Genomic DNA, 26,185 nt, shown 5'->3' on the forward strand with positions numbered 1-26,185 from the left:
TTTTCATTTTTATTTTTGCCTTTTTCTTTCACCTTTTTTTCTTTTGCGCTTTAAAATCTTCAACTCTCCTATTTTGCCCTATATTTCCCATTGTTTCCCATCTCTTTTCTCCTTTTCTTATTTCCCCTCTGTTTATCCCAGTGTGATCATTTTGTATTTCAAAATCCTGGACTCTTCTATTTTGCCCTAATTCCCCGACTGTCTCGCCGCAATGCTTCCAGTCGAAAATCTGGAGCTGGAGTGGGTGGGTGGCTACAGGAGGTTTGTCATCAGGTCTCTTAGTTTGCCTGCAGCCCACGTGGCATGTTAGGATCACCTGCCTTCTGCCCCATGCCTCTGTCTGCTGCTGGTGCCGCCGTGCAAAGACGAGCCACAGAGTGCACTGACCAAGGGACAGGCAGGATGCAGCAGCTGCCAGATAACGTTGGGCCCACTTGCCGCCTCTTCTGCGTATGCCAGGGGGTGCAAAGTGAACAGCTGAGCTGATTAACCTGAAATCATGTCCCCCCCCCACAAAAAAAAGACCTAGGGTTTATTTTGGAGCCCAAAAAATATAAGCAAGTTTTATTTGTGGGAAAACTTGGTATCCAAAAGTTAGTTCCGAATTATAAAAGGAAATTCTTATTTTTAATGGATCAAAAAAGTCTACTGCTTTGGAACCCCTTTTCCATACACTATGCATTTTTACAGATTCTCCTGGGCATGAAGCAAATTTTGAGAATCAACACAAACCAATTAGCATCGTCTTTTCCTGCTGTGCACCTTCTTATGTCGATTAAATTCACCAGAGCTTATTAATTTCCTTCCACACTCCACACACTCATACGGCTTCTCCCCCGTGTGGATTCTCTTATGGAGTGTAAAATAACTCCTATCTTTGAAAGCCTTTCCACACTCAATGCATTTAAAGGGCTTCTCCCCTGTGTGGATTCTTTTATGACATGTAAGATTCCTTCCGTCTTTGAAACTCTTTCCACACTCAATGCATTTAAACGGCTTCTCCCCTGTGTGGATCCTCATGTGGGAGGTAAGAGTGCCACTCTCATTACAACATTTTCCACACTCCAGGCATTTATAGGGTTTCTCCCCTGAGTGAAGCCTTCTATGGTTCTTGAGTGAATGTCTTTGACTAAAGCTTTTTCCGCACTCATGACATGTATATGGTTTCTCCCCAGTGTGGATCCTCTTGTGGCTACGAAGGCTACTGCTTATTCTGAAACTCATGCCACACTCCGTGCACTTATATGGTTTTTCCCCTGTGTGAATCCTTTTATGGATTGTCAGTTTTCCAGACTCAATGAAGCTTTTTCCACACTCCTGGCACTGATATGGTTTCTCCCCAGTGTGGGTTCTGCTATGTAGGATATAGCTTCCTTTTGCATTGAAGCTCTTTCCACATGTATGGCATTCATATGGTTTCTCCCCAGTGTGGAGCCTTTTGTGGCAAGTGAGGGATGTCAATTCAGTGAAGCATTTGCCACATTCGATGCACTTATAAGGCTTTTCACCCGTGTGGGTCCTTTTATGGGTATTAAGGTTACTTTTTTGATTGAAGCACTTCCCACACTCGGTGCATCGATGTGGTTTCTCTCCACTGTGGACACTTCTATGGGATGTTAAGTGGCTGGATTTACGGAAGCTCTTTCCACACTGCAGGCATTTGTACGGTTTCTCCCCTGTGTGGGTCCGTTCATGGGCATGAAGGCCACTAGAATTGATAAAGCGCTTTCCACACTGCAGGCACTGAAAGGGCTTCTCTCCCGTGTGGATTCGGTGATGGACCATAAGATGTGAAGAGCAACTGAAGCGCTTTCCACACTCCATGCATTGAAGTGGTTTTTCCCCCGTGTGGGTCCTCTCGTGTGACTTAAGATGAACTTTTTGACTGAAGCTCTTTCCACACAGCAGGCATTGATAAGGTTTCTCTCCTTTATGCATCCTATTATGTTTAGTTAGCGTATCACGTCTATTGAAGCTTTTTCCACACTCTAAACATTCATAGGGTTTCTCCTCTGTGTGAATCCTATTATGGCAAGTAAGGGAATCGGTGGTCCTGAAGCATTTTCCACACTCTGTGCATTTATACGGCTTCTCTCCAGTGTGGATCCTCTTATGAGAATTGAAATAGCCTTTTTGGGTGAAACTCTTCCCACACACTGTGCAATGATACGGCTTTTCCCCTGTATGGATCCTATTATGGTAAGTGAGGTGACTTGCAGAGCAGAAGCTCTTCCCACATTCCAGGCATTTACATGTTTTATTTCCAGTGCGGCTTTTTTTCCGGGAATTTGGTTTCTTGCTCCAAGTAAGCCTCGTTCTACCCTTCCTGCATTTATGCAACTTCTCTTCTCTGTGGATGCTTTGATGGGAAGTAAGGGAGGTGCTGTCTCTGAAGGTCTTTCCACAGGTGATGCATTGATGCTGCTGCTTCTCTTCGTGGACCCTCTTATGTGAATTAAGATGATTTTTCTGCCTGAAGGTCCTTCCACAATCCAGACATTTGTGTGGATCCTCTGCTTTGTGAATTTTTTTATGTGTTGCAAGGGAGCGGCTTGTATCGAAGCTTTCTGCACACTCCGTACATTTGTACATTTCCCCTCCTTCTTGTATGCTTTCATGTAAAGGAGGAGGAAGGGGCCCTCTGGAGTGATGCCTGCTTTCATCTTGTTTCTCTCCAGCAGGGATTTCGCAACAGTCACATAATCCAGATTCATCTCGAAGGGTTTTCCCACACCTTGAACACTCTCCTTTTTCTTGGCAATCATATGTGTCCAATAAGACATTGGGATCTGGACGAGGGAAACCAGAACAATTCTCCAGCTCCCCCGTTAACTGCTTTTCCTCAGAACTTTGCTTTCCATGCATCTTTTCTACATCTTCTTTTTTGTCTTTTGGCAAAGGTGCTTCTGCCTCTTGGCCAGAATCCTTCATCTCCCATTTGTCACCTGCTTGCAACAGAAAAAGAGAAAAGTTAGGACAAACTTAGGCGTGAAGCACCATTGCTGTATTAGAACAGTATAAATATTCTTCCAAACTCTCATTTGTCCAAAACATGATGCTATGCTTGTTATTAAGTTGATATAAGATTTGACCTTTGGCTCCTAAATGTAAATATCTCAACAGAATCTCTTACCTAAGGAGGCCATGTTCCTCTTGGTTTCCAGCATGACCTCTTGGTACAGGGCTTTTTGCTCAGAGTCCAGCAGGGCCCACTCCTCCACGGAGAAAAACACAGCTACATCCTCAACCGATACCAAATCCTGACACAGGGAGAGGAGAGAAACCACAACGTTAGGATATTGAATTTAGAATCTGAAACAGTAAAGTGTACAAATAGGCCGGAACACAATTGTAACTGATTAGTTAGAGAGTGCTGACTCATGCATGATGCAATCTACGCTATGATTGGTTGCTGTAAGTATAAGGGGGCGTTTCCCTTTTTTCCCTCCTTTTTTCCTTCTGTGTGTTCTGTATGATGTTTTAGATTTACCTCATGATGTTCCTGACTATCTTATGTTCTTCCTTTTCTGGATGATGACAAAGACTGCGGTAAATTTGTAGGTTAAACATATTTATATTTCTATAAAATCTACAAGTCTGTGTCAGTGTCTCTGACTTTATCTGGACAGCTGCTGGGCAATTTCATGACCGAACATCTTCCCTGGAGAACCTTTCCGAAAACATAAAGTGCCTCTGGCTAGAGATACATCTAGTTAATGTTTTACTGGTTTGTCCGATGCCGGAGGAGCAGCAACCACATATTCATTTGTTTTCCATTGATGGGCTTGACCTTGGATATGTTGACTGAATCCAACATTGGGTTAATTGTACCCAGTGTGGTGAGCCAATAAATCCTTCCAAATCAAGTGGGTTCACCATTTAATTTCTGTGCAAAAGTCAAGCTTGAACTTTACTTTTTACTTTAGGCTCTCATGGTCAACACTTTTTAAAAATCCTTAGTAAAGACCACATCTGGAATACCGAGTTCAGTTTTGGTCACAACATTACCAAAAAGATGGGGAGACTTTGGAAAAAGTGCAAAGAGCTACTAAGAATTAAAGGTCTTGAGACTAAAATATATGAAAAACGATTGCAGGAACTGGATATGGCTAGTCTGGAGAAAAGAAGGACTAGGGGAGACATGATAGCCGTGTTCCAGTATTTGTGGGGCTGCCGCAAACAAGAAGTGCTCAACTTATTTTCCAAAGCACCAGAAAGCAGGACAAGAAACAATGGATGGAAACTAATCAAGGAGAAAGGCAACCTGGAATTAAGGAGAAACTTCCTGGCAGTGAGAACAATTAACTAATGTGGGCTGGAGGTTTTTAAGGACAGACTGGACACCCACTTGTCTGAAATGGTATAGGGTCTCCTGCTTGAAACAGGGGGATAGACTAGAAGATCTCTAAGATCCCTTCCAATTGTGTTATTCTGTTATTGCGAGATTGGCACATCTGGGGAGGGGAGGGAAGAATCCTCCTACCTGCCTTGGAAGCTCAACCGTTGTTAATTCTCCACTATAAAGACCTGAGGTTCCGGGAGATGAAGACGAGGCCACGAGAGTGTCTAGGAGTGAAAAAAAAAAACAAGGGAATAATTTGCCATCAAACATCCTAATGATATTCCTGAGCAGCCAGAGCAGAAGGCTGATTTTAGCCTATTTCTAGGCTAACTAGGGAACCCCTTTATGTGAGTCCCTTGCAGCCACACCAACATTACCTAGAAGCTCACCCTGGGTGAGAAGAAAACTGAAAGGGGTGGAAGGACCAAGGATTGGATTCAGAGGAAGATTATCTCAGCCATGAATGTATGTATTCAAGTACCAAAGAGCTGGACTCTGGAGGCCTCAAGCAGATCCTCCCATTTCCAGGGAGTTGTGCTGAGTTGTTAGTCAGGAGTACTAGATCTGGCCTGGCACCAACAAAGAGACAGAGTCCAAATTGTCTCTCACGTATACAGGTAGTCCTCGAATTACAGCCATTCATTTAGTGACCCTTCAAAGTTACCAGGACACTGAAAAACGTGACTCCTGGCAGCTTTTCACAGGACCTTTGCAGCATCCCCATTTCTTTCATGCTTTTATATTTCAGTGACATCAGCAGGAAATACAGTTGTTTGATTGACAGGAGATACAGTAAGGAAAGTGCCAAAGAAGCCATGCCGACATCCTGTAGCCTTAAGGATTTTTAGCAAGACAGTTGTGGTTTCTCTCTCACCTTCCCCAGATATGGGACCCAGGTCTTTATTTCAGCCATTTCAAGGTACGAATCTTGATCCCCAGAATCCTGACTAAGGTCACTGGAGGCTTTTAAGAAGAGACTGGACAGCCAATTGTCTGAAATGGTATAGACTCCTCCTCCTCAAACAGGGGGTTGGACTAGAAGACCTCCAAGGTCCCTCCCAACTCTATGTATGTTATTCTATGTTTATATAATGTCCACCTTCCTTATCAGATGATAGAAACTCTTTTCAAAGCTGGGACTTGCCCTTTGGAATACCCCACTGTAAAAGAGGAAAATTAGGGCCCTTTTATTGCTGGTGGACTTCAACTCCCAGAATTCCTGACACAGCTGGCTCGGGGATTCTGGGAGTTGAAGTCCACCAGTCCTAAAAGGGCCCTACTTCCCCACCCCTGGCCTACAGCGACCTTTCCCAATCTTGGGAGCTGTAAAATAGGTGGACTTCAACACACATGGAGAATTCTGGGAGCAGAAATCCACAGGCCACAAAGTTGCCAAGGCTGAGAAACAGTGGCCCACAGGAGAAGGCCGATAAACGCACCCAAGACTCTAAAAACCCAGTTAAATTGAAGAATGGAAAGGAACTGAAGGGATGAAAGCAAGGAGGGCGAAGAGATTAAAGGGCCTCAGGAGGAGCCTTTCCCCGATGCTCCCTCCGGAGGCGGCTCCTCTCGACACAAGGGCTCCTGGGAGGGATCGCCCCCTTTTCTCCCCGCCGCTTCCGCAGCCCTCGAACTCCCAGCCTCCCGGATCTGAAACGGCCCCGGAGAAAAGGAAAAGGAGGGGAAACGATCAGGAATAATAATAGTAATAATAATCATCATCTCCCCCAGGAGAAAGTGGGGACTGCAGGAGGATCTTAGCAGCGCCCCAAGAAGCTGCACTGAAGGGTCTCCTGTCCGAGCATTTCCCCAGGTGGGAAGAAGGAAGGAAGGGAGGGAGGGAGGAGCTTCTCACCTGGCGCTCCATAGGGAAGAGGCGGCTCTCTTCCTCGCCCGGACTCCGCTCCCCAAGAGAGGCGCCCAGGATCGCCGCCGGACTCGCACCTGGATCCCCCTCCCCGGAACGACCCCAGCCAGGAGTCAACCAAACAGGAAGCGCTTATAGCTCCTCCCCTCTCCGTTAAAGCTCCTCCCACTCTCTGGTCAGCTGGGCAGCGAGTCCATTGCTTCTTTGCCCCAGGGAGAGGAACGGGGGAGAGGGGGAGGGGAGGGAGCCCAGGATGGGAGGAGGGAAGGGAAAGGGATGCGGACCAGCAAAGTTACAGATTACAAATTAAGGGAGTTGGAAGGGACCTTGTGGGTCATCTAGTCCAACCTCCTCAAGCAGGAGACCCTGCACCATTTCTGACAAATGGCAGTCCAGTCTCTTCTTGAAAGCCTCCAGTGATGAAGCTCCCACAACCTCCCAAGGCAACTTAGTGGTCGTCCACTAAGACTCCAAGATCCTTCTCACAGGTATTGCTACTAAGCCTGGTTTCACCCAGTCTATATGTGTACTTTTGGTTTTTCTTGCCTTAGTGTAGGACTTTACTTTCGTCTACATTGAATTTCATTTTGTTATGTTGGAAGAAATATCCTTCTGGGTTCTGCTCCAAGTGGTCCTCACACTTATGACCATCCTCACATTTATGCCTGTGCAGCATTCTTAACAACCATGTCACTCATTTCACAACTGCTTCTCTTCACCATGATGACAAGATAGGGCAAAAATGTAAAATGTGAGGACAGTCGTAAGTTCGAGGACTGGTCAAAAGTGTGAGGACCAGTCAAAAATAACTTTTTCAGCCCTCTATGTAGTCCATATGCACAAAAGGATACAGCAATAGAGAGGGATGAAGGAAGGGAAGGGAAATTAGAGTAGGAGTGAGGGTAAGAGAGGGAGGAAGAGAGGAGGAGAAGGAGAAAGGAAGAGGAAGTAGGGAGGAGAAAAAGAGGGTGTGGGGAAGAGAAAGTAAGAAGGAAAGAAAAAGAGAGGTGGTAGGTTTGAGGAGAAAGATTGCTGTACAATAAAAAGGATGAAAGGGAAGAAAGCCAACCCCAAACAAATATAAAGATATTAAGATAAAGAATGAATAGTTAAACTTTAAAGAATAAAAGAGAACAAATATGAATAAATAGCAATAATTAGAAACACACATACAAACATACAATGTATTTTCTTTGAACAGAATATTTGGCTGGTTCACAAATTTAAACTGTTTAGTCATTTCAATTAAATTTACAATTTCTATATTTCCTTTTTGCCATATTTATTCCTCATCTATTTTTTTAAAAAAAACAATATTACCCTTCATCCTCATCTCTAATCTTAATCAAATTCAATTTTTCCCTTCTATTCTATATTATACCCCTTCCCATGTCATCTATTTTTATATCCATCCTCACATTGGTTAATTATGTAATTATGTAATACAGTTGTGTAATACAAATTCAACATTTTAATATAAATCAATTAGTTATATAACTATCTTTTTTGTATATTAATCAATATGAACATGAATATTCCAATTATTTCCATGCAATCCAATTTCTTACAAATCAATTAATTATATTTACGAATAATTATAAACCAAATAATTTCCCCCATATATTCCCCCAAACCACAACTTAACCATTTCTGCTTTCAACACAATATACAATTAATAGTATCTCAATTATTACAATTCGCTAGTTAAATAGAGCTTTTTTTCTTTTGTGTTTTAAAATCTTGAACTCTCCTCTTTTGCCCTAAATTTCCCATTGTTTGCAGTTTTGCACCTACCTTTTTTGGTGAGGAAAAAGAAAAAGAAATCTCTCTCTGCCTCATTTTGTCATGTTGCAGCGTCCTGCTTTACTTTCACTTTCGCTTTTTCAGCATAGCTAGGGGGAAAAAAATCTGCTCCAGGAACTCTTTGCAGCTAGCAACAGAACAGAGCCCTGCGCAAAACAGCTGAGAGCAAATCAGCTGAGAGTGGGGAAGCCGAGCTAATCAACTTGTGCTAATTAACCTATGCGGAAGCTGTAAGGGGCTGTTTTTTCTATTTTTGCAGGCATTGGTCTACTCATTTGTTTTAACACTGATCAGCTGTAGGGCGGCCCTTTGAAGCCCCGCAGCAAGAGTTTAAACAGTTTTTTTCCCTCTAGCCATCAGCTGGACTCAGGAGGCAGCCAGGACTCAGGAGGCAGAATGAAAAATCGGGACTTTTTTAAAACGCCGCGGGACGCAGGACAAATTGTTAAAAATCCGGACTGTCCCGCCAAAAGCGGGACGTCTGGTCACCTTATCCAAGATCCTTCTCACAGGTATTGCTATTAAACCTGGTTTCACCCAGTCTATATGTGTACTTTTGGTTTTTCTTGCCTTAGTGTAGGACTTTACTTTTCCCTACATTGACTTTCATTTTGTTAGATAGGGCCCAGTGTTCAAGTCTGACAGGATCCATCTGGATCTTGAGCCTATCTTCTAGGGCAGTGATGGCGAACCTTTTTGCCATCACGTGCCAGGAGAGGGGGGTGCACGCGCACGTGCCCACGCGCATGTGCACGCATCCCCACCCACCCCTGCTCCTGGCACATGATGGCCTGGTAGGCCCGTTTTTCTTTCTTATCTGGTTCCAGATCCTCTCTATGCATCTGGAAAGGGCGAAAACAGCCTTTCCCACTCCCTTGGAGGCCTTACGGAGGCTGAAAGGGGCCATTTCCCAAATTTCGGTGGGACAGGAAGTGACAATTTTTGCTGTCCCCAGCCTCCAGAACCTCTCTAGGAGTCTCTAGGAGCCTCTAGGAGCCTCTCTAGAAGTCTCTGGAGGCTGGGGACAGGAAAAAATGTCACTTCCTGTCCCACCGGGAGTCAGGAAATGGGCCCTTTCAGCCTCTGTAGGGCCCCCAAGGGAGTGGGAAAGGCTGTTTTCGCCCTTCCCAGATGCATAGAGAGGATCTGGAGCCAGGTAAGAAAGAAAAACGGGCCTCCCCCCTCCCCAGGCCCTCCAGAGGCAGGAAACAGCCTGTTTCCCTACTTCTGGTGGGCCCAGAAGGCCTGAAAATCAGCTGGCCGGCATGCGCATGCACCCCAGAGCTGAGCTGGCATGCCCACTAATATGGCTCCGCGTGCCATCTGTGGCACGCGTGCCATAGGTTCGCCGTCATGGTTCTAGGGTGTGAGCGATTCCTGCCAGCTTAGTATCATCTGCATATTTGGTAAGTTCCCCTTCTATTACTGGCCTAACTACCTATTAGTACTTGCCTAAGTTGGAACCTTGTGGTACCCCACTGCTTACTTCCCTTCATGTAGATTTAGACCCATTAAGGACTACTCGTTGAGTACAGTTTGTCAGCCAGTTGCAAATCCGTCTTGTGATGCTATCTATCCCACTTTTTTCTTGCTTACCAAGAAGTAGGTTGTGGTCTACTTTGTCGAGTGACTTGCTGAAGTCTAAGTATTATGTCCACAGTATTTTGCTGGTCTACTAATTTAGTCACTATGTTCAAGAATGAAATAAGATTGGTTTGGCATGATCTGTTTTTAACAAACCCGTGCTGACTGCTAGTTATTACTTTACTTGTTACTTAGACGTTGGCAGACATTTTTTTATTATCTTTTCCATTATTATTATTATTATTATTATTATTATTATTATTATTTATTAAATTTATATACCGCCCTTCTCCCTGAAGGGACTCAGGGCGGTGAACAGCTGAGAATTAAAATAACATACAATATAAAAGTTAAAATAATTAAAAATAAATTAAATTAAACGGCCGCCCCAATTTAAAACTCCTAACAATACAATTAAAAAACTAACCCATAAAACCTATTCAGGCCAGGCCGGCTTGCTGAAATAAAAATGTCTTCAGGGCCTTACGGAAAGTGCGGAGATCCGGAATCAGCCGTATTCTGGGAGGTAGCTCGTTCCAGAGGGCGGGTGCTCCCACAGAGAAGGCTCTCCCCCTGGGAGATATTGCTTGACCGACGGCACCCTGAGGAGGCCCTGTCTGTGAGAGCGTATTGGCCGGTGGGATCTTATTGGTAGCAGAAGGCGGTCTCGTAAATATCCTGGCCCTAAGCCATGGAGCGCTTTAAAGGTGAGAACCAACACCTTGAAGTGCACCCGGAAGACCACCGGGAGCCAGTGCAGCTCGCGCAGGAGAGGTGTTATATGGGAGTGCCATGTCGCTCCTGTGATCACCCGCGCGGCAGCATTCTGGACCAGTTGGAGCCTCCGGGTGCTCCTCAAGGGGAGCCCCATGTAGAGAGCATTAGCGTAGTCCAGACGAGAAGTGACGAGAGCATGAGTGACTGTGCACAAGGAATCCCGACTCAGAAAGGGGCGCAACTGGCGTATCAGGCGAACCTGATAAAAAGCCCCCCTGGCCACGGCCGTCATATGCACTTCTAAAGACAGCCGTATGTCCAGGAGGACGCCCAAGTTGCGAGCCCCCTCTGTGGGGGTCAATGACTCGTCCCCAATAGCCAGCGATGGCGCCAGCTGGCTATATCGGGATGCCGGCATCCACAGTACCTGGATGAAACGGTTTATCTAGATCGTTCTAGTCGGGCTTCAGGCCTGGGTACAGCACAGAAACGGCATTGGTCGCGTTGGTCGATGATCTCTGGAGGGCTCGGGACAGAGGTTGTTCCTCTGTCCTAGTCCTATTAGACCTCTCAGTGGCTTTTGATACCATCGATCATAGTATCATGCTGCATCGGTTGGAAGAGTTGGGGGTGGGGGGCACTGTGTTGCAGTGGTTCTCCTCCTTTCTCTCCGACCGGTTGCAGTCTGTGTTGGCAGGGGGTCAGAGGTCGACCCCAAGGCGCCTTGTATGTGGGGTGCCACAGGGGTCAGTCCTCTCACCCCTTCTGTTCAACATTTATGTGAAGCCACTGGGTGAGATCATCCGTGGTTTCAGGGTGAAGTACCATCAGTATGCTGATGATACTCAGCTGTACATCTCCACCCTGGACCACCCCAATGATGCCCTTGAAGTAATGTCCCAGTGCCTGGAGGCTGTGCGGATCTGGATGGGGAGAAACAGACTCAGGCTCAACCCATCCAAGACCAAGTGGCTGTTGTTTCTGGCGTCCCGATATAGTTAGTTGGTGCCGTCACTGACTTGGGGGCGAGTCGTTGGCCCCCACGGAGAGGTCTCGCAACTTGGGTGTCCTCCTGGATTCACGGCTGTCTTTAGAAGAGCATTTGATGGCTGTGGCCGGGAGGACTTTCTATCGGGTCCGCCTGATCCGCCAGTTGCGTCCCTTTCTGGATCGGGACTCCTTATGCATGGTCACTCATTCCCTCGTCACTTCCCGCCTGGACTACTGTAATGCTCTCTACATGGGGCTCCCCTTGAGGAGCACCCGGAGGCTCCAACTGGTCCAGAATGCGGCCGCGCGGGTGGTTATGGGAGCGACATGGTGTTCCCATGTAACACCTCTCCTGCGCGAGCTGCACCGGCTCCCAGTGGTCTTCCAGGTGCGCTTCAAGGTTTTGGTTACCACCTTTAGAGCGCTCCATGGCTTAGGGCCTGGATACTTACAAGACCGCCTTCTGCCACCAGTAGCCTCTCACCGGCCAGTACGCTCCCATAGAGAGAGGCTCCTCAGGGTGCCGTTGGTCAAACAGTGTTGACTGGCGGCCCCCAGGGGAAGAGCCTTCTCTGTGGGGGCACCTGCCATTTGGAACAAGCTCCTCCCGGAGATACGGATCCCGGCTTTGCGCACTTTCCGCCGTGCCTCAAGACCTTTCTATTTCAACAGGCTGGCCTGGCCTAACTTCCTTTTAATTGTTAATTTTAAATTTGTTTTAAAACAATAGGGGTGTTTTAATTTGTTTGGGCCAAATTATTTAATGTGCATTTATATTGTTTTCTAAATTTTGTATTATTTGTGTTTTATCTTTTGGCTGTTCACCGCCCTGAGTCCTTCGGGAGTAGGGCGGTATATAAATCCAAAATAAAGTAAAGTAAAGCAAACGACTTCACATGCATTAATTTTTTTTAAAAAAAGTATTGTGCACTACAGTATCTTAACACCCAAGGAGGCCATGTTCCTCTTCTTTTCCAGCATGACCTCTCGGTACAGGGCTTTTTGCTCAGAATCCAGCAGGGCCCACTCCTCCACAGAGAAAAACACAGCTACATCCTCAAACGATACCGAATTCTGACACAGGGAGGGGAAAAAACCACAAAGTATTCCATGAATATTCCTAACAATGAACACTTCATTGAATTACATGCGAGTCTTCTTCTTAATGAAAAACCTCCAGTTTCCAAGTAGGGCAAATAAGCATCTTAGGATATTGAATAGTTAGTAGCTGGAACAGTAAAGTCTACAATAAGCCATAACACAATTGTAACTGATTAGTTAAAAGTGCTGACTCATGCAGGATGCAATCTACGCTGCGATTGGTTGATGTAGGTATAAAAGGGGAGTTTGCCCTTTTTTCCCTTCCTTTTTTCCTTCTGTGTGTTCTGCATGATGTGTTAGACCAGTGATGGCTAACATTTTCGCCATCGCGTGCCAGGAGTGGGGGGCGGGGGGGGTTCGTGCACCTATGTGCCCACATCCATAATTCTATGCAGCCCCCCCGCGCATGCACGTGCAACACCCCCCCCCGATCCTGGCACATGATGGCCCAGTAGGTCCTTTTTTCTCTCTCACTTGGCTCCAGAGCCTTTCTAGGAGTCGGGAAAGGACCTTCCCCACCCACCTGGAGGTCCTCCAGAGGCCAGAAATGGCCTGTTTGCCAACTTCTGGTGGGATCAGAAGGCCTGTTTTTTGCTGTCCCCAGCCTGCAGAGCCTCTCTAGAAGTCTGGGGAGGATGAAAACGGCCTTCTTCACATCTCTGGAGGCCAAAAACGGCCCATTTGCCAACTTCCTAGAGAGTCTCTGGAGGCTGGGGACAGCAAAAAACGGGCCTTCCCCACCCCCGGCCCTCAAAACAGGAAACAGTCTGTTTCACGCCAGAGTTGAACTCGCGTGCCCACTGATATGGCTACGCGTGTCACCTGTGGCACCCATGCCATAGGTTGGCCATCACGGTGTTAGACTTAGTTCATTGATGTTCCTGGATGATGACAAAGACTGCTGTAAATTTGTTGGTTAAATATATTTATATTTATATAATGTTGTAACATGCTCAGGAGCTACGCGCAGGCATGAGAGAATCATGCTGTACCGCGTATGCGAGATAAGGGCTGGAACAACTCATAGATAAGGGCTGTAACAATTCACTAGCAGCTAGAATTGTAGATCTTCCCAAATTTGGGCATTGCTTCCATGTATTACTTGTACTTACGTATGCATTACATGAGACATGCTGTAATATATTATTGGCTTAAGCTAACAAACCCCTCCTGCCTTTGTTTGTGTACAATAAAAGAGGCTCCCGGAGTCAGATCTGGGTCGTCTCATCCCGAGAAAACTCGTGTCCGTGTCTTTTCTCAATATTGACCTCATGGGCGGCCCGCGGAAAACTCACAATATAAAAGCTACAAGTCTGTGTCAGTGTCTCCGACTTCATCTTTTTTTAAAATTTTTTTTTTTATTTTTTACACAAACACACATACAAACAATGTATTTTCTCTGAACAGAGTATTTGGCCGATTCACAAATTTAAACTGTGTTTAGTCATTTTAACTAAATTTACAATTTCTATACTTCCTTTTTGCCATGATATTTATTCTCATCTATTCCCGTTGCTGCGCGCCTCTGCAATGTGCAATGGGAAGAAAAGCACTTTCAGGCAGCAGCGCTGCAATCCCCACCCTGAATCCAATCCGCTGCACATAGCAGGGGAACTGGCTGCCCGCCGCCTGAAATGCGGCTCTGAAAATTGGATTGGGGAATACGGGCAGCGGTGCCTGGAAAAGAGGGGCGTTTGACTTTAGGAGCTCCCGTTCGGCTCGCTTGGCTCCTGGGCGCACAAAGGACTTAGGCAGCGGCGGTGGAGGCTCCTCACATTGCTGTGGAGTGAAGTCATCGCAACCAGTCTGCCCTGACCTGCCCGCTAGGCGGCCAGAGGGGTGACCAGCCGCAAATCGTGGCACCCGCCTTGTTCCCCGAAGCTGCCAGGAGGATTCCCCCCCCCAGACCGTCCGGAAGAGGGTTGTTCCTCAGGCTGTGCCCCGGCCCAGATCCCTGCCGCCTGGAACTGCCCAAAAATGGCCGAAGGGTGGCGGCCGGAGGGTGGGCGGGGTTACATTCGGCGTATAAGACGCACCCAGATTTTCACCTCCTTTTGGGGGGTAAAAAGGTGCGTCTTATACACCCAAAAATACGGTAGTCATTTCTACTTTCACCACCATATACCATTAAAGGTATTTCAATTATTAGTTTAAATTTATTCATATTTCTAAAAACTTATTATTTAAATTTCAAAAATGCAAATAAAAATATTCCAATTATTATTCATTTCATTTTTACAATCATACGATTTCCCATTTCTTACTACAATTCATATTTCAATTCTAAGTATATATAGCATATTTCTCTTTCATTTCTTTCTTTTTCTCCCTTTTCATTTTTATTTTTGCCTTTTTCTTTCACCTTTTTTTCTTTTGCGCTTTAAAATCTTGAATTCTCCCATTTTGTCCTATATTTCCCCTTGTTTCCCATCTCTTTTCTCCTTTTCTTATTTCCCCTCTGTTTATCCCAGTGTAATCATTTTGTATTTCAAAATCCAGGACTCTTCTATTTTGCCCTGCATTTCCTGTTGTTTTCCACCCTTTTTCTCTCTTTTTTTATCTTTTCACTGTTCATCCCAGTGTAATCATTTTAAGTTTTTTATGTTCTTTCTATTCCAAAGCTTTCCAAATAATTTTATTCAAAAGTCCATTTTCTTTTTTCCCGTTAAATTCCACTTCATACATCCTCTTTTCTTCCCCCCATGCCCATTAGTCGCTATTTTTACGCTGGGGTTTTGTCAGGTTTAAAAGGGTTTTTTTGTTGTTATTTCGCCTGTGGGTTGCTTGTCACTCACCCAGCTTCAAAAACTCCAGTCACCACTCCTGCTCAATACTTTGCCTGGTTGCCCCAGCTTCTTGACAGCCTCAATGGCTGCTGCCTCCGCTGCCGAATTAGAGAGTTTCCTCTGACCTTCGAGGAACATGCCTGTTCCTCTTGATCTTCTGAGGTACCTCTCCTTCTTCCCCGTCCCTACAGGACGGTTCCGGTTGGAAGACCCCTTGGCAGCAGTTCGTCAGTCTGGGTTTTTGCGGAGCTCATTGGAGCCCGCTAATTCCCCAACTGTCTCGCCGCAATGCTTCCAGTCGAAAATATGGAGCTGGAGTGGGTGAGTGGCCACAGGAGGTCTGTCATCAGGTCTCTTAGTTTGCCTGCAGCCCAGCGGCATATTAGGATCCCCATGCCTCTGTCTGCTGCTGGTGCCGCCGTGCAAAGACGAGCCACAGAGTGCAATGACCAAGGGACAGGCAGGATGCAGCAGCTGCCAGATAACGTTGGTCCCCCTTGCCGCCTCTTCTGCGTGCATCAGGGGGTGCAAAGTGAACAGCTGGGCTGATTAATCTGAAATCATGACTCCCCCCCCAAAAAAGACCTAGGGCTTATTTTGGAGCCCAAAAAAATATAAGCAAGTTTTATTTTGGGAAAAACTCAGTATCCAAAAGTTAATTCCTAATTATAAAAAGAAATTCTTATTTTTAATGGATCAAAAAAGTCTACTGCTTTGGAACCCCTTTTCCATACACTATGCATTTTTACAGATTCTCTTGGGCATGAAGCAAATTTTGAGAATCAACACAAACCAATTAGCATCGTCTTTTCCTGCTGTGCATCTTCTTATGTCGATTAAAGTCACTACAGGTTCTGAATTTCTTTCCACACTCCACATACTGATATGGCTTCTCCCCGGTGTGGATTCTTTTATGACACCTAAGATTACTTGCATCTTTGAAACTCTTTCCACACTCAATGCATTTAAATGGCTTCTCCCCTGTGTGGATTCTTTTATGACGCGTAAGATAACTCCCGTCTTTAAAAGCTTTTCCACACTCAATGCATTTAAACGGCTTCTCTCCTGTGTGGATTCTTTTATGACGCGTAAGATAACTCCCGTCTTTAAAAGCTTTTCCACACTCAATGCATTTAAATGGCTTCTCCCCTGTGTGGATTCTTTTATGACGCGTAAGAGTCTTTCCGTCTTTGAAACTCTTTCCACACTCAATGCATTTAAACGGTTTCTCTCCTGTGTGGATCCTCATGTGGGAGGTAAGACTGCCACTCTCATTATAATATTTTCCACACTCCAGGCATTTATAGGGTTTCTCCCCTGAGTGAAGCCTTCTATGGTTCTTAAGTGAATGTCTTTGACTAAAGCTTTTTCCGCACTCATGACATGTGTATGGTTTCTCCCCAGTGTGGGTCCTCTTGTGGCTACCAAGGCTACTGCTTATTCTGAAACTCATGCCACACTCCGTGCACTTATATGGTTTTTCCCCTGTGTGAATCCTTTTATGGATCGTCAGTTCTCCAGAAACACTGAAGCGTTTTCCACACTCCAGGCACTGATATGGTTTCTCCCCAGTGTGGGTTCTGCTATGTACAACATAGCCATTTTTTGTATTGAAGCTCTTTCCACACGTGCAGCATTGATATGGTTTCTCCCCAGTGTGGAGCGTTTTGTGGCGAGTGAGGGACGACAATTTAGTGAAGCATTTGCCACATTCGATGCACTTATATGGCTTTTCACCTGTGTGGGTCCTTTTATGGGTATTAAGGTTACTTGTTTGATTGAAGCACTTCCCACACTCAGAGCATTGATACGGTTTCTCTCCACTGTGGACACTTCTATGGGAGGTTAAGCTGCTGGAGTCACCGAAGCTCTTTCCACACTCCAGGCATTTGTATGGTTTCTCCCCTGTGTGGGTCCGTTCATGGGCATGAAGGCCATTAGAACTGACAAAGCGCTTTCCACACTGCAGGCACTGAAAGGGCTTCTCCCCCGTGTGGATTCGGTGATGGACCATAAGGTGTGAAGAGCAATGGAAGCGCTTTCCACACTCCATACATTGAAATGGTTTTTCCCCCGTGTGGATCCTCTCATGTGACTTAAGATGAACTTTTTGACTGAAGCTCTTTCCACAGTGCAGGCATTTATAAGGTTTCTCCCCTTTATGCATCCTATTATGTTGAGTTAGTGTATCACGTCTATTGAAGCTTTTTCCACACTCTAAACATTCATAGTGCTTCTCCCCTGTGTGAATCCTATTATGGCAAGTAAGGGAATCGGTGGTCCTGAAGCATTTTCCACACTCTTTGCATTTATACGGCTTCTCTCCAGTGTGGATCCTATTATGTGAATTGAAATTGTCTTTGTGGGTGAAACTCTTCCCACACACTGTACAATGATATGGCTTTTCCCCTGTATGGGTCCTATTATGGTAAGTGAGGTCATTTGCAGAGCGGAAGTACTTCCCACATTCCAGGCATTTACATGATTTATTACCAGTGGGGCTTTTTTGGGGGGAATTCGGTTCCTTGCTCCAAGTAAGCCTCGTTCTACCCTCCCTACATTGATGCAACTTCTCCTCTCTGTGGCTGCTTTGATGGGAAGCAAGGGAGGTGCTGGTTCTGAAGGTCTTTCTACAGGTGATACATTGATGCTGCTTCCTCTCTTTGTGGACCCTCTTATGTGAATTAAGATGATTTTTCTGCCTGAAGGTCCTTCCACAATCCAGACATTTGTGTGGATTCTCTGCTTTGTGAATTTTTTTATGTGATGCAAGGGAACGGCTTGTATTGAAGCTTTCTGCACACTCCGTACATTTGTACATTTCCCCTCCTTCTTGTATGCTTTCATGTAAAGGAGGAGGAAGGGTCCCTCTGGAGTGTTCCAAGCTTTCATCTTGTTTCTCTCCAGCAGGGATTTTGCAACAGTCACATAATCCCAATTCATCTCGGAGTGTTTTCCCACACTTTGAACACACTTCTTTTTCTTGGCAATCATCTCCGTCCAATAAAACATTGGGATCTGGACAAGGGAAACCAGAGCAATTCTCCAGCTCCCCCGTTAACTGCTTTTCCTCAGAACTTTGCTTTCCATACATCTTTTCTACGTCTTCTTTTTTGTCTTTTGGCAAAGATGCTGCTGCCTCTTGGCCAGAATCCTCCATCTCCCATCCATCACCTGCTTGGAATAGAAAAAAAAAAAAGAAAAGTTAAGACTAACTTAGGTGTGAAAGGGATCAAGCACCATTGCTGTATTAGAACAGTATAAATATTCTTCCAAACTGTCATTTGTCCAAAACATGATGCTATGCTTGTTATTAAGTTGATATAAGATTTGACCTTTGGCTACTAAATGTAAATATCTCAACAGAATCCCTTACCTAAGGAGGCCATGTTCCTCTTGTTTTCCAGCATGACCTCTTGGTACAGGGCTTTTTGCTCAGAATCCAGCAGGGCCCACTCCTCCACGGAGAAAAACACAGCTACATCCTCAACCGATACCAAATCCTGACACAAGGAGAGGAGAGAAACAACAGCTTATTCCATGAACCTTCCTAACAATGAATTACATTTGCGTCTACTTCTTAATGAAAAACCTCTAGTTTTCATGTAGGGCAAACAAACATGTTAGGATATTGAATTTAGAATCTGAAACAGTAAAGTGTACAAATAGGCCGGAACACAATTGTAACTGATTAGAGAGTGCTGACTCATGCATGATGCAATCTACGCTATGATTGGTTACTGTAAGTATAAAGGGGTGTTTCCCTTTTTTTCCTTCTGTGTGTTCTGTATGATGTTTTAGATTTACCTCATGATGTTCCTGACTATCTTATGTTCTTCCTTTTCTGGATGATGACAAAGACTGCGGTAAATTTGTAGGTTAAACATGTTTATATTTCTATAAAATTTACAAGTCTGTGTCAGTGTCTCTGACTTTATCTGGACAGCTGCTGGGCAATTTCATGACCAAACATCTTCCCTGGAGAACCTTTCCGAAAACATAAAGTGCCTCTGGCTAGAGATACATCTAGTTAATGTTTTATTGGTTTGTCCGATGCCAGAGGAGCAGCAACCACATATTCGTTTGTTGTCCATTGATGGGCTTGACCTTGGATATCTTGACTGAATCCAACTTTGGGTTAATTGTACCCAGTGTGGTGAGCCGATGAATCCTTCCAAATCAAGTGGGTTCACCATTTAATTTCTGTGCAAAAGTCAAGCTTGAACTTTACTTTTTACTTTAGGCTCTCATGGTCAACACTTTTTAAAAATCCTTAGTAAAGACCACATCTGGAATACCGAGTTCATTTTTGGTCACAACATTACTAAAAAGATGTGGAGACTTTGGAAAAAGTGCAAAGAGCAACTAAGGATTAAAGGCCTTGAGACTAAAACATATGAAAAACGATTGCAGGAACTGGATATGGCTAGTCTGGAGAAAAGAAGGACTAGGGGAGACATGATAGCCGTGTTCCAGTATTTGTGGGGCTTCCGCAAACAAGAAGTGCTCAACTTATTTTCCAAAGCACCAGAAAACAGGACAAGAAACAATGGATGGAAACTAATCAAGGAGAAAGGCAACCTGGAATTAAGGAGAAACTTCCTGGCAGTGAGAACAATTGACTAATGGAACGGTTTGCCTTCAGAAGTTGTGGGCTGGAGGTTTTTAAGGACAGACTGGACACCCACTTGTCTGAAATGGTATCGGGTCTCCTGCTTGAAACAGGGGGATAGACTAGAAGATCTCTAAGATCCCTTCCCATAGTGTTATTCTGTTATTGCGAGATTGGCACATCTGGGGAGGGGAGGGAAGAATCCTCCTACCTGCCTTGGAAGCTCAACTGTTGTTAATCCTCCACTATAAAGACCTGAGGTTCCGGGGGATGAAACAATATGAAATAATAAAAACTGTGCATGCCCCAAGATGGCGACGCCCATCTAGATCGCGTCTAGGGATGGGCGGCTCGTGGACTGGCAGGGGTCTTCTGGGGCTGCCATGAACATCGGCAACCCCTTTTCCAGTTGGAGGAGTCTCTCCCCCAGAGCGTTGGCGGCGGCGGTGATGCCCAGCGAGCTCCCCCCTGACACTGGATGCCCCTGGGGGTTTCTTTTGGATGTTCCGGGGGCGCTGGGGAACGCTGGGAGCTCGGGTGTGGCCAGCGCCGAGGATGACGCTGTGGTAATGGCGGCTGCTGCGTGGCAACCAGGTTGAGGGCGGTGGTGCTGGAGAGCTGGAGAGTTGTTGGCGTTGGAGGAGAGGAGAGGAACATCAAGCCTCGACATTGAAATGGGGGAGTTGAACCCCATTGTGCTCAGGGGTTGAAGGATACATGGCTGACGTTAAGGGTTTGTGTGGAAAGACCTGGGGTTGGAGAGGCTGGTGGACGGCTCAAGTATTGGGTCGCTATGGATGGCCTCCCCCCCTCCCTTTTTCTGGCCCTGTTATCGGCCTATCGGCCAATGTCGACTTTCTTCCCCAGAGCTTGGGACCTGGCTCTGTCTTTCGTCCTGTCTCCTGGCTGTATGGAGGACAAGGCAGTTACGGGAGGATGGATGGAGCCAGCTCCAGACTACGTTCGCCGCGGATGGGACTCATCTTTCCAGGGCCAGGAAGCCCAAACCACCGTGAGAGGGTGGTTTTTGGACTTTTTCTGACTTTTTCCATCTTGCCTTGATTAGGATGGCCAACCACCCTGAGAGGGTGGTTGGATAGTTTCCCTCAGCTGGACTGAACGTGAGGACTCCTACCCATTACTGTGAGAGGGTAATGGTGACTCTTCCGATTAACTTAGTCTTGCTTCCTGGACATTTGAAACCATCATTATAAACCCCTAGGCCATGTCTAGGCCAAATTTGTATTATCACTCTAGTGTTAAAATGTATTCTAGGGCAAAGCTTCTTGCGCTGCGAGATTCCCCCCACTCGCAGGCCTGGCCCTCTATGTTATCGAGGGCCCACCTTAATGACGGATCTTGGGACCCCGAGAGGTGGCATGTCGCAAAAAGGGGATTGAGGGGTTTTTTAAAGACTTTTTAAAATAGACTTTTAAGGGGTTCTGAGTGTGGGGGAGGTTATGTGGGTTTGGGGGAAAACCCACGGGGGTTGGAGACCAGTCCGGCTGCTATTAATGGTGCCGTAGGGGGTGCGGACACTGGGGGAACGGGGACTGTTAGAATGCCCTCTAGTGAGGGCTTCTCTATTAACACGCTGAGTGGGAGGGGCAGGTATGGCGGGAGAAGGGGGCCATATCATGTGGTGGGGGCACGTGCTCGCTATCTCCGAGCGATTGCGTGCCCCGGTCCCCTTAGCTCTTCCCGTTCCCCAGGCTGCTTAGAGTCTCAGGGCCCGAGTCTCCGGCTGATGTTATGTAATGCCAGGTCCGTAGTAAATAAAGCCCCCCTCATTTGTGATCTTATTCAGGAGGGGGGAGCGGACCTGGCAGGTATCACGGAGACCTGGTTGGGCCATGAGGGGGGAGTTTCCCTCGTGGAGATGTGTCCATCAGGCTTCCGTGCATTTCATCAGCCAAGAGCTCAGGGCAGGGGCGGGGGGGTGGCGGTCATTCTAAAAGAAGGTCTTGATCCGAGGGAGACCACTGTACCTCAGATAGCCGGATGTGAGTCCCTTTTTGTGAAGTGGGGTCGTGGGGTGCAGATGGGTCTGTTGATCACGTGGACCGGGTCGTGCCTTTGCGGCCTCTGACTCGGCACCGAACTCACTTAGCTCCTTGGTTTTCCGAGGAGCTGAGGGAGATGAAGCGCCGGAAAAGATGCCTAGAGAGCGGTTGGAGGGCCAGTCGTTCCGAGTCTGACTTGACACTGGTAAGGTCTCATATTAAGACCTACCTAGTGGCGATAAAAGCGGTGAAATCTAGCTATTTTGCCGCTCTTATCGCATCATCAGATAACCGCTCAGCCACCCTGTTTAGGGTGACCCACTCCCTCCTCCATCTGGGAGCGCGGGAGGACCCCTTGCAGGGCCGAGCTGAGGATTTTGTACAGTATCTGGATGATAAAATAACTCAGATTCGGGAAGACTTGGCCGCCGACTGGGTTAGTTCAGACGAGATGACTGAGGCAGGCCTTGAGAGTGTTATCTGGGAGGAGTTCGATCCTGTGGCTCCCGAGGACGTGGACAGGATCTTGGGGCGGCTGAACGCAATCACATGTTTATTGGACCCGTGTCCCTCCTGGTTGGTGCTGGCTTCCCGGGAGGTTACACGAGGCTGGCTCCAGGGAATTATTAACGCTTCTTTGAGCGAGGGTGTCCTGCCGGCCGCCTTGAAAGAGGCGGTGGTGAGGCCTCTCTTCAAGAAGCCATCCCTGGAACCGGCTGTTTTGGCTAACTATCGTCCAGTCTCCAACCTTCGCTTTATTGCGAAGGTTGTTGAGAGTGTGGTGGCGCGACAGCTTCCCCAGTACCTGGATGAAGCTGTCTATCTGGATCCGCTCCAGTCCGGCTTCGGACCTGGGTACAGCACGGAAACGGCATTGGTCGCATTGGTGGATGACCTCTGGAGGGCCCGGGATAGGGGCTATTCCTCTATCCTGGTCCTATTAGACCTCTCAGCGGCTTTTGATACCATCGACCACCGTTTTGCGGTGGTTCTCCTCCTATCTCTCCGACCGGTTGCAATCCGTGTTGACAGGGGGGCAGCGGTCGACCCCAAGGCGTCTTGTTTGTGGGGTGCCGCAAGGGTCGGTCCTCTCGCCCCTCCTGTTCAACATTTATGTGAAGACGCTGGGTGAGATCATCCGTGGTTTTGGGATGGAGTTCCATCAGTACGCTGATGATACTCAGCTGTACATTTCCACCCCAGACCATCCCAATGATGCCTTGGAAGTGATGTCCCAGTGTCTGGAGGCCGTGCGGGTCTGGATGGGGAGAAACAGGCTTCGACTCAACCCTTCCAAGACCGAGTGGCTGTGGCTGCCGGCGTCCCGGTATAGCCAGCTGACGCCATCGCTGGTTATTGGGGGCGAATCATTGGCCCCCACGGAGAGGGCCCGCAACTTGGGTGTCCTCCTGGATGCGCGGCTGTCTTTAGAAGGGCATATGACAGTCATGGTCAGGGGGGCTTTTTGTCAGGTTCGCCTGATACGCCAGTTGCACCCCTTTCTGGACGGGGACTCCCTACGCACGGTCACTCAAGCACTCGTCACTTCTCCTTCTGGACTATTGTAACGCTCTCTACATGGGGCTCCCCTTGGGGTACACCCGGAGGCTCCAACTGGTGCAGAATGCGGCTGCGCGGGGGATTATTGGAGCGACGGGGCGCTCCCATGTGACTCCTCTCCTGCGCGAGCTGCATTGGCTTCCGGTGGACTTCCAGGTGCGCTTCAAGGTGTTGGTGATCACCTTTAAAGCGCTCCATGGCTTAGGGCCAGGGTACTTACGGGACCGCCTTCTGCCACCAATAGCCTCCCACCGGCCAGTTCGCTCCCACAGAGAGGGCCTCCTCAGGGTGCTGTCGGCCAGACAATGCCGGCTAATGACCCCCAGGAGGAGAGCCTTCTCTGTGGTGGCACCTACCCTATGGAACAATCTACCCCCAGAGATACGAGTGATCTCCGACCTCCGGATTTTTCGTCGGGCCCTAAAAACTTATTTTTTTCAGTTAGCCGGTCTGTCTTGATTTTAGAGTTAGTTTTAAAATTTTAATATTGATTTTAATTGACAAGTTTTAAATTATGGGCCAAATTTATAAATTATTTTAACTTTATTTTTAACTGTGATGTTTGTATAGATGTTTTTATCTTGGCTGTTCACCGCCCTGAGTCCGAAAGGAGAAGGGCGGTATAGAAATTTGAATAATAAATAAATAATTGAAGACGAGGCCACAAGAGTGTCTAGGAGTGAAAAGAAAACAGCAAGGGAATAATTTGCCATCAAACATCCTAATGATATTCCTGAGCAGCCAGTGCAGAAGGCTGATTTGAGCCCATTTTTAGGCTAACTAGGGAGCCCCTTTATGTGAGTCCCTTGCAGCCACACCAACAATACATAGAAGCTCACCCTGGGTGAGAAGAAAACTGAAAGGGGTGGAAGGACCAGGGATTGGATTCAGAGTCAGATTATCTCAGCCATGAATGTATGTATTAAAGCACCTCAGAGCTGGACTCTGGAGGCCTCAAGCAGATCCGCTCCCATTTCCAGGGAGTTGTGCTGAGTTGTTAGTCAGGAGTACTAGATCTGGCCTGGCACCAACAAAGAGACAGAGTCCAAATTGTCTCTCACGTATACAGGTAGTCCTCGAATTACAGCCATTCATTTAGTGACTCTTCAAAGTTACCAGGACACTGAAAAACGTGACTCCTGGCAGCTTTTCACAGGACCTTTGCAGCATCCCCATAGTCACCTGATCAAAATTTGGACACTGGGCAACTGGCTCCTATTGGTAATGGCTACAGAGTCCCAGGGTCACGTGATCCCATTGCAATCTTCCCACAAGCAAAGTCAATAGAGAAGCCAGGTTCCCTTAACCACCGTGTTACTAACTGAACAACGGCAGTGGGTTCACTTAACAACTGTAGCAAGAAAGGTCATAAAAAGGGGGAAAACTCACTTAGCCACTATCGCGCCAAGCAACAGAAATTCTGGGCTCGATTGTGGTCCTAAGTCAAGGACTCAGATTTGGACAATGGCTGGGATAGATCTGGAATGATTTCTTTCATGCTTTCGTATTTCAGTGACATCAGCAGGAAATACAGTTGTTTGATTGACAGGAGATACAGTAAGGAAGGTACCAAAGAAGCCATGCCGACATCCTGCAGCGTTAAGGATTTTTAGCAAGACAGTTGTGGTTTCTCTCTCACCTTCCCCAGATATGGGACACAGGTCTTTATTTCAGCCATTTCAAGGTACGAATCTTGATCCCCAGAATCCTGACTAAGGTCACTGGAGGCTTTTAAGAAGAGACTGGACAGCCAATTGTCTGAAATGGTATAGACTCCTCCTCCTCAAACAGGGGGTTGGACTAGAAGACCTCCAAGGTCCCTTCCAACTCCAAGTATGTTATTCTATGTTTATATAATGTTCACCGTCTTTATCAGATGATGGAAACTCTTTTCAAAACTGGGACTTGCCCTTTGGAATACCCCACTGTAAAAGAGGAAAATTAGGGCCCTTTTATTGCTGGTGGACTTCAACTCCCAGAATTCCTGACACAGCTGGCTCGGGGATTCTGGGAGTTGAAGTCCACCAGTCCTAAAAGGGCCCTAGTTCCCCCACCCCTGGCCTACAGCAACCTTTCCCAATCTTGGGAGCTGTAAAATAGGTGGACTTCAACACACATGGAGAATTCTGGGAGCAGAAATCCACAGGCCACAAAGTTGCCAAGGCTGAGAAACAGCGGCCCACAGGAGAAGGCCGATAAATGCACCCAAGACTCTAAAAACCCAGTTAAATTGAAGAATGGAAAGGAACTGAAGGGATGAAAGCAAGGAGGGCGAAGAGATTAAAGGGCCTCAGGAGGAGCCTTTCCCCGATGCTCCCTCCGGAGGCGGCTCCTCTCGACACAAGGGCTCCTGGGAGGGATCGCCCCCTTTTCTCCCCGCCGCTTCCGCAGCCCTCGAACTCCCAGCCTCCCGGATCTGAAGCGGCCCCAGAGAAAAGGAAAAGGAGGGGAAACGACCAGGAAGGGCCAGGAAAAAATAATAATAATAGTAATAATAATCATCATCTCCCCCAGGAGAAAGTGGGGAGTGCAGGAGGATCTTAGCAGCGCCCCAAGAAGCTGCACTGAAGGGTCTCCTGTCCGAGCATTTCCCCAGGTGGGAAGAAGGAAGGAAGGGAGGGAGGGAGGAGCTGCTCACCTGGCGCTCCATAGGAAAGAGGCGGCTCTCTTCCTCGCCCGGACTCCGCTCCCCAAGAGAGGCGCCCAGGATCGCCGCCGGACTCGCACCTGGATCCCCCTCCCCGGAACGACCCCAGCCAGGAGTCTGCACAGAACCAGACAGGAAGCGCTTGTAGCTCCTCCCCTCTCCGTTAAAGCTCC

General features: G+C 47.0%; 2 protein-coding genes and 1 long non-coding RNA gene across 9 annotated transcripts; 1 reads left to right on the forward strand and 2 right to left on the reverse strand.

The window, feature by feature from the left end:
* LOC148116010 (uncharacterized) lies at positions 1–26,077 on the reverse strand. 7 transcript variants are annotated; one of them, XM_087884682.1, is made up of 4 exons: positions 26,004–26,077; positions 4,484–4,566; positions 3,134–3,260; positions 1–2,945 (listed from the first exon to the last, which is right to left on the reverse strand). In XM_087884682.1, the coding sequence occupies exons 3-4, from the start codon at positions 3,165–3,167 to the stop codon at positions 736–738; spliced, it is 2,244 nt and encodes a 747-aa protein (XP_087740808.1). In that variant the 5' UTR covers positions 3,168–3,260; positions 4,484–4,566; positions 26,004–26,077; the 3' UTR covers positions 1–735. The 7 variants fall into 7 exon arrangements, with proteins under 7 accessions (XP_087740808.1, XP_087740809.1, XP_087740807.1 ...); XM_087884683.1 differs by having other exon boundaries at positions 1–2,948; XM_087884681.1 differs by lacking the exon at positions 26,004–26,077 and adding an exon at positions 6,198–6,512.
* Positions 6,477–13,642, forward strand: LOC148116011 (uncharacterized). Its single transcript, XR_015731827.1, has 3 exons — positions 6,477–6,697; positions 8,366–8,524; positions 12,282–13,642. It is a non-coding gene; the product is annotated as an uncharacterized LOC148116011 (long non-coding RNA).
* LOC148116012 (uncharacterized) lies at positions 14,864–26,185 on the reverse strand. Its single transcript, XM_087884626.1, has 3 exons — positions 26,004–26,185; positions 18,567–18,693; positions 14,864–18,364 (listed from the first exon to the last, which is right to left on the reverse strand). The coding sequence occupies exons 1-3, from the start codon at positions 26,013–26,015 to the stop codon at positions 15,987–15,989; spliced, it is 2,517 nt and encodes an 838-aa protein (XP_087740752.1). The 5' UTR covers positions 26,016–26,185; the 3' UTR covers positions 14,864–15,986.

The sequence above is a fragment of the Pantherophis guttatus genome, chromosome 2, assembly GCF_059756535.1.
Source record: "Pantherophis guttatus breed Tessera chromosome 2, ASM5975653v1, whole genome shotgun sequence".
Classification (NCBI taxonomy): domain Eukaryota; kingdom Metazoa; phylum Chordata; class Lepidosauria; order Squamata; family Colubridae; genus Pantherophis; species Pantherophis guttatus.

What these genes read in the sequence shown, in the direction of transcription:
- LOC148116012 (XM_087884626.1), bottom strand. An exon ending in GAGGAACATGGCCTCCTTAG is followed by an intron (nt 18,365 to 18,566) that starts GTAAGGGATTCT and finishes TATTCCAAGCAG; the next exon opens with GTGATGGATGGGAGATGGAG.
- LOC148116010 (XM_087884677.1), bottom strand. An exon ending in GAGGAACATGGCCTCCTTAG is followed by an intron (nt 2,949 to 3,133) that starts GTAAGAGATTCT and finishes TTCTGTTGCAAG; the next exon opens with CAGGTGACAAATGGGAGATG.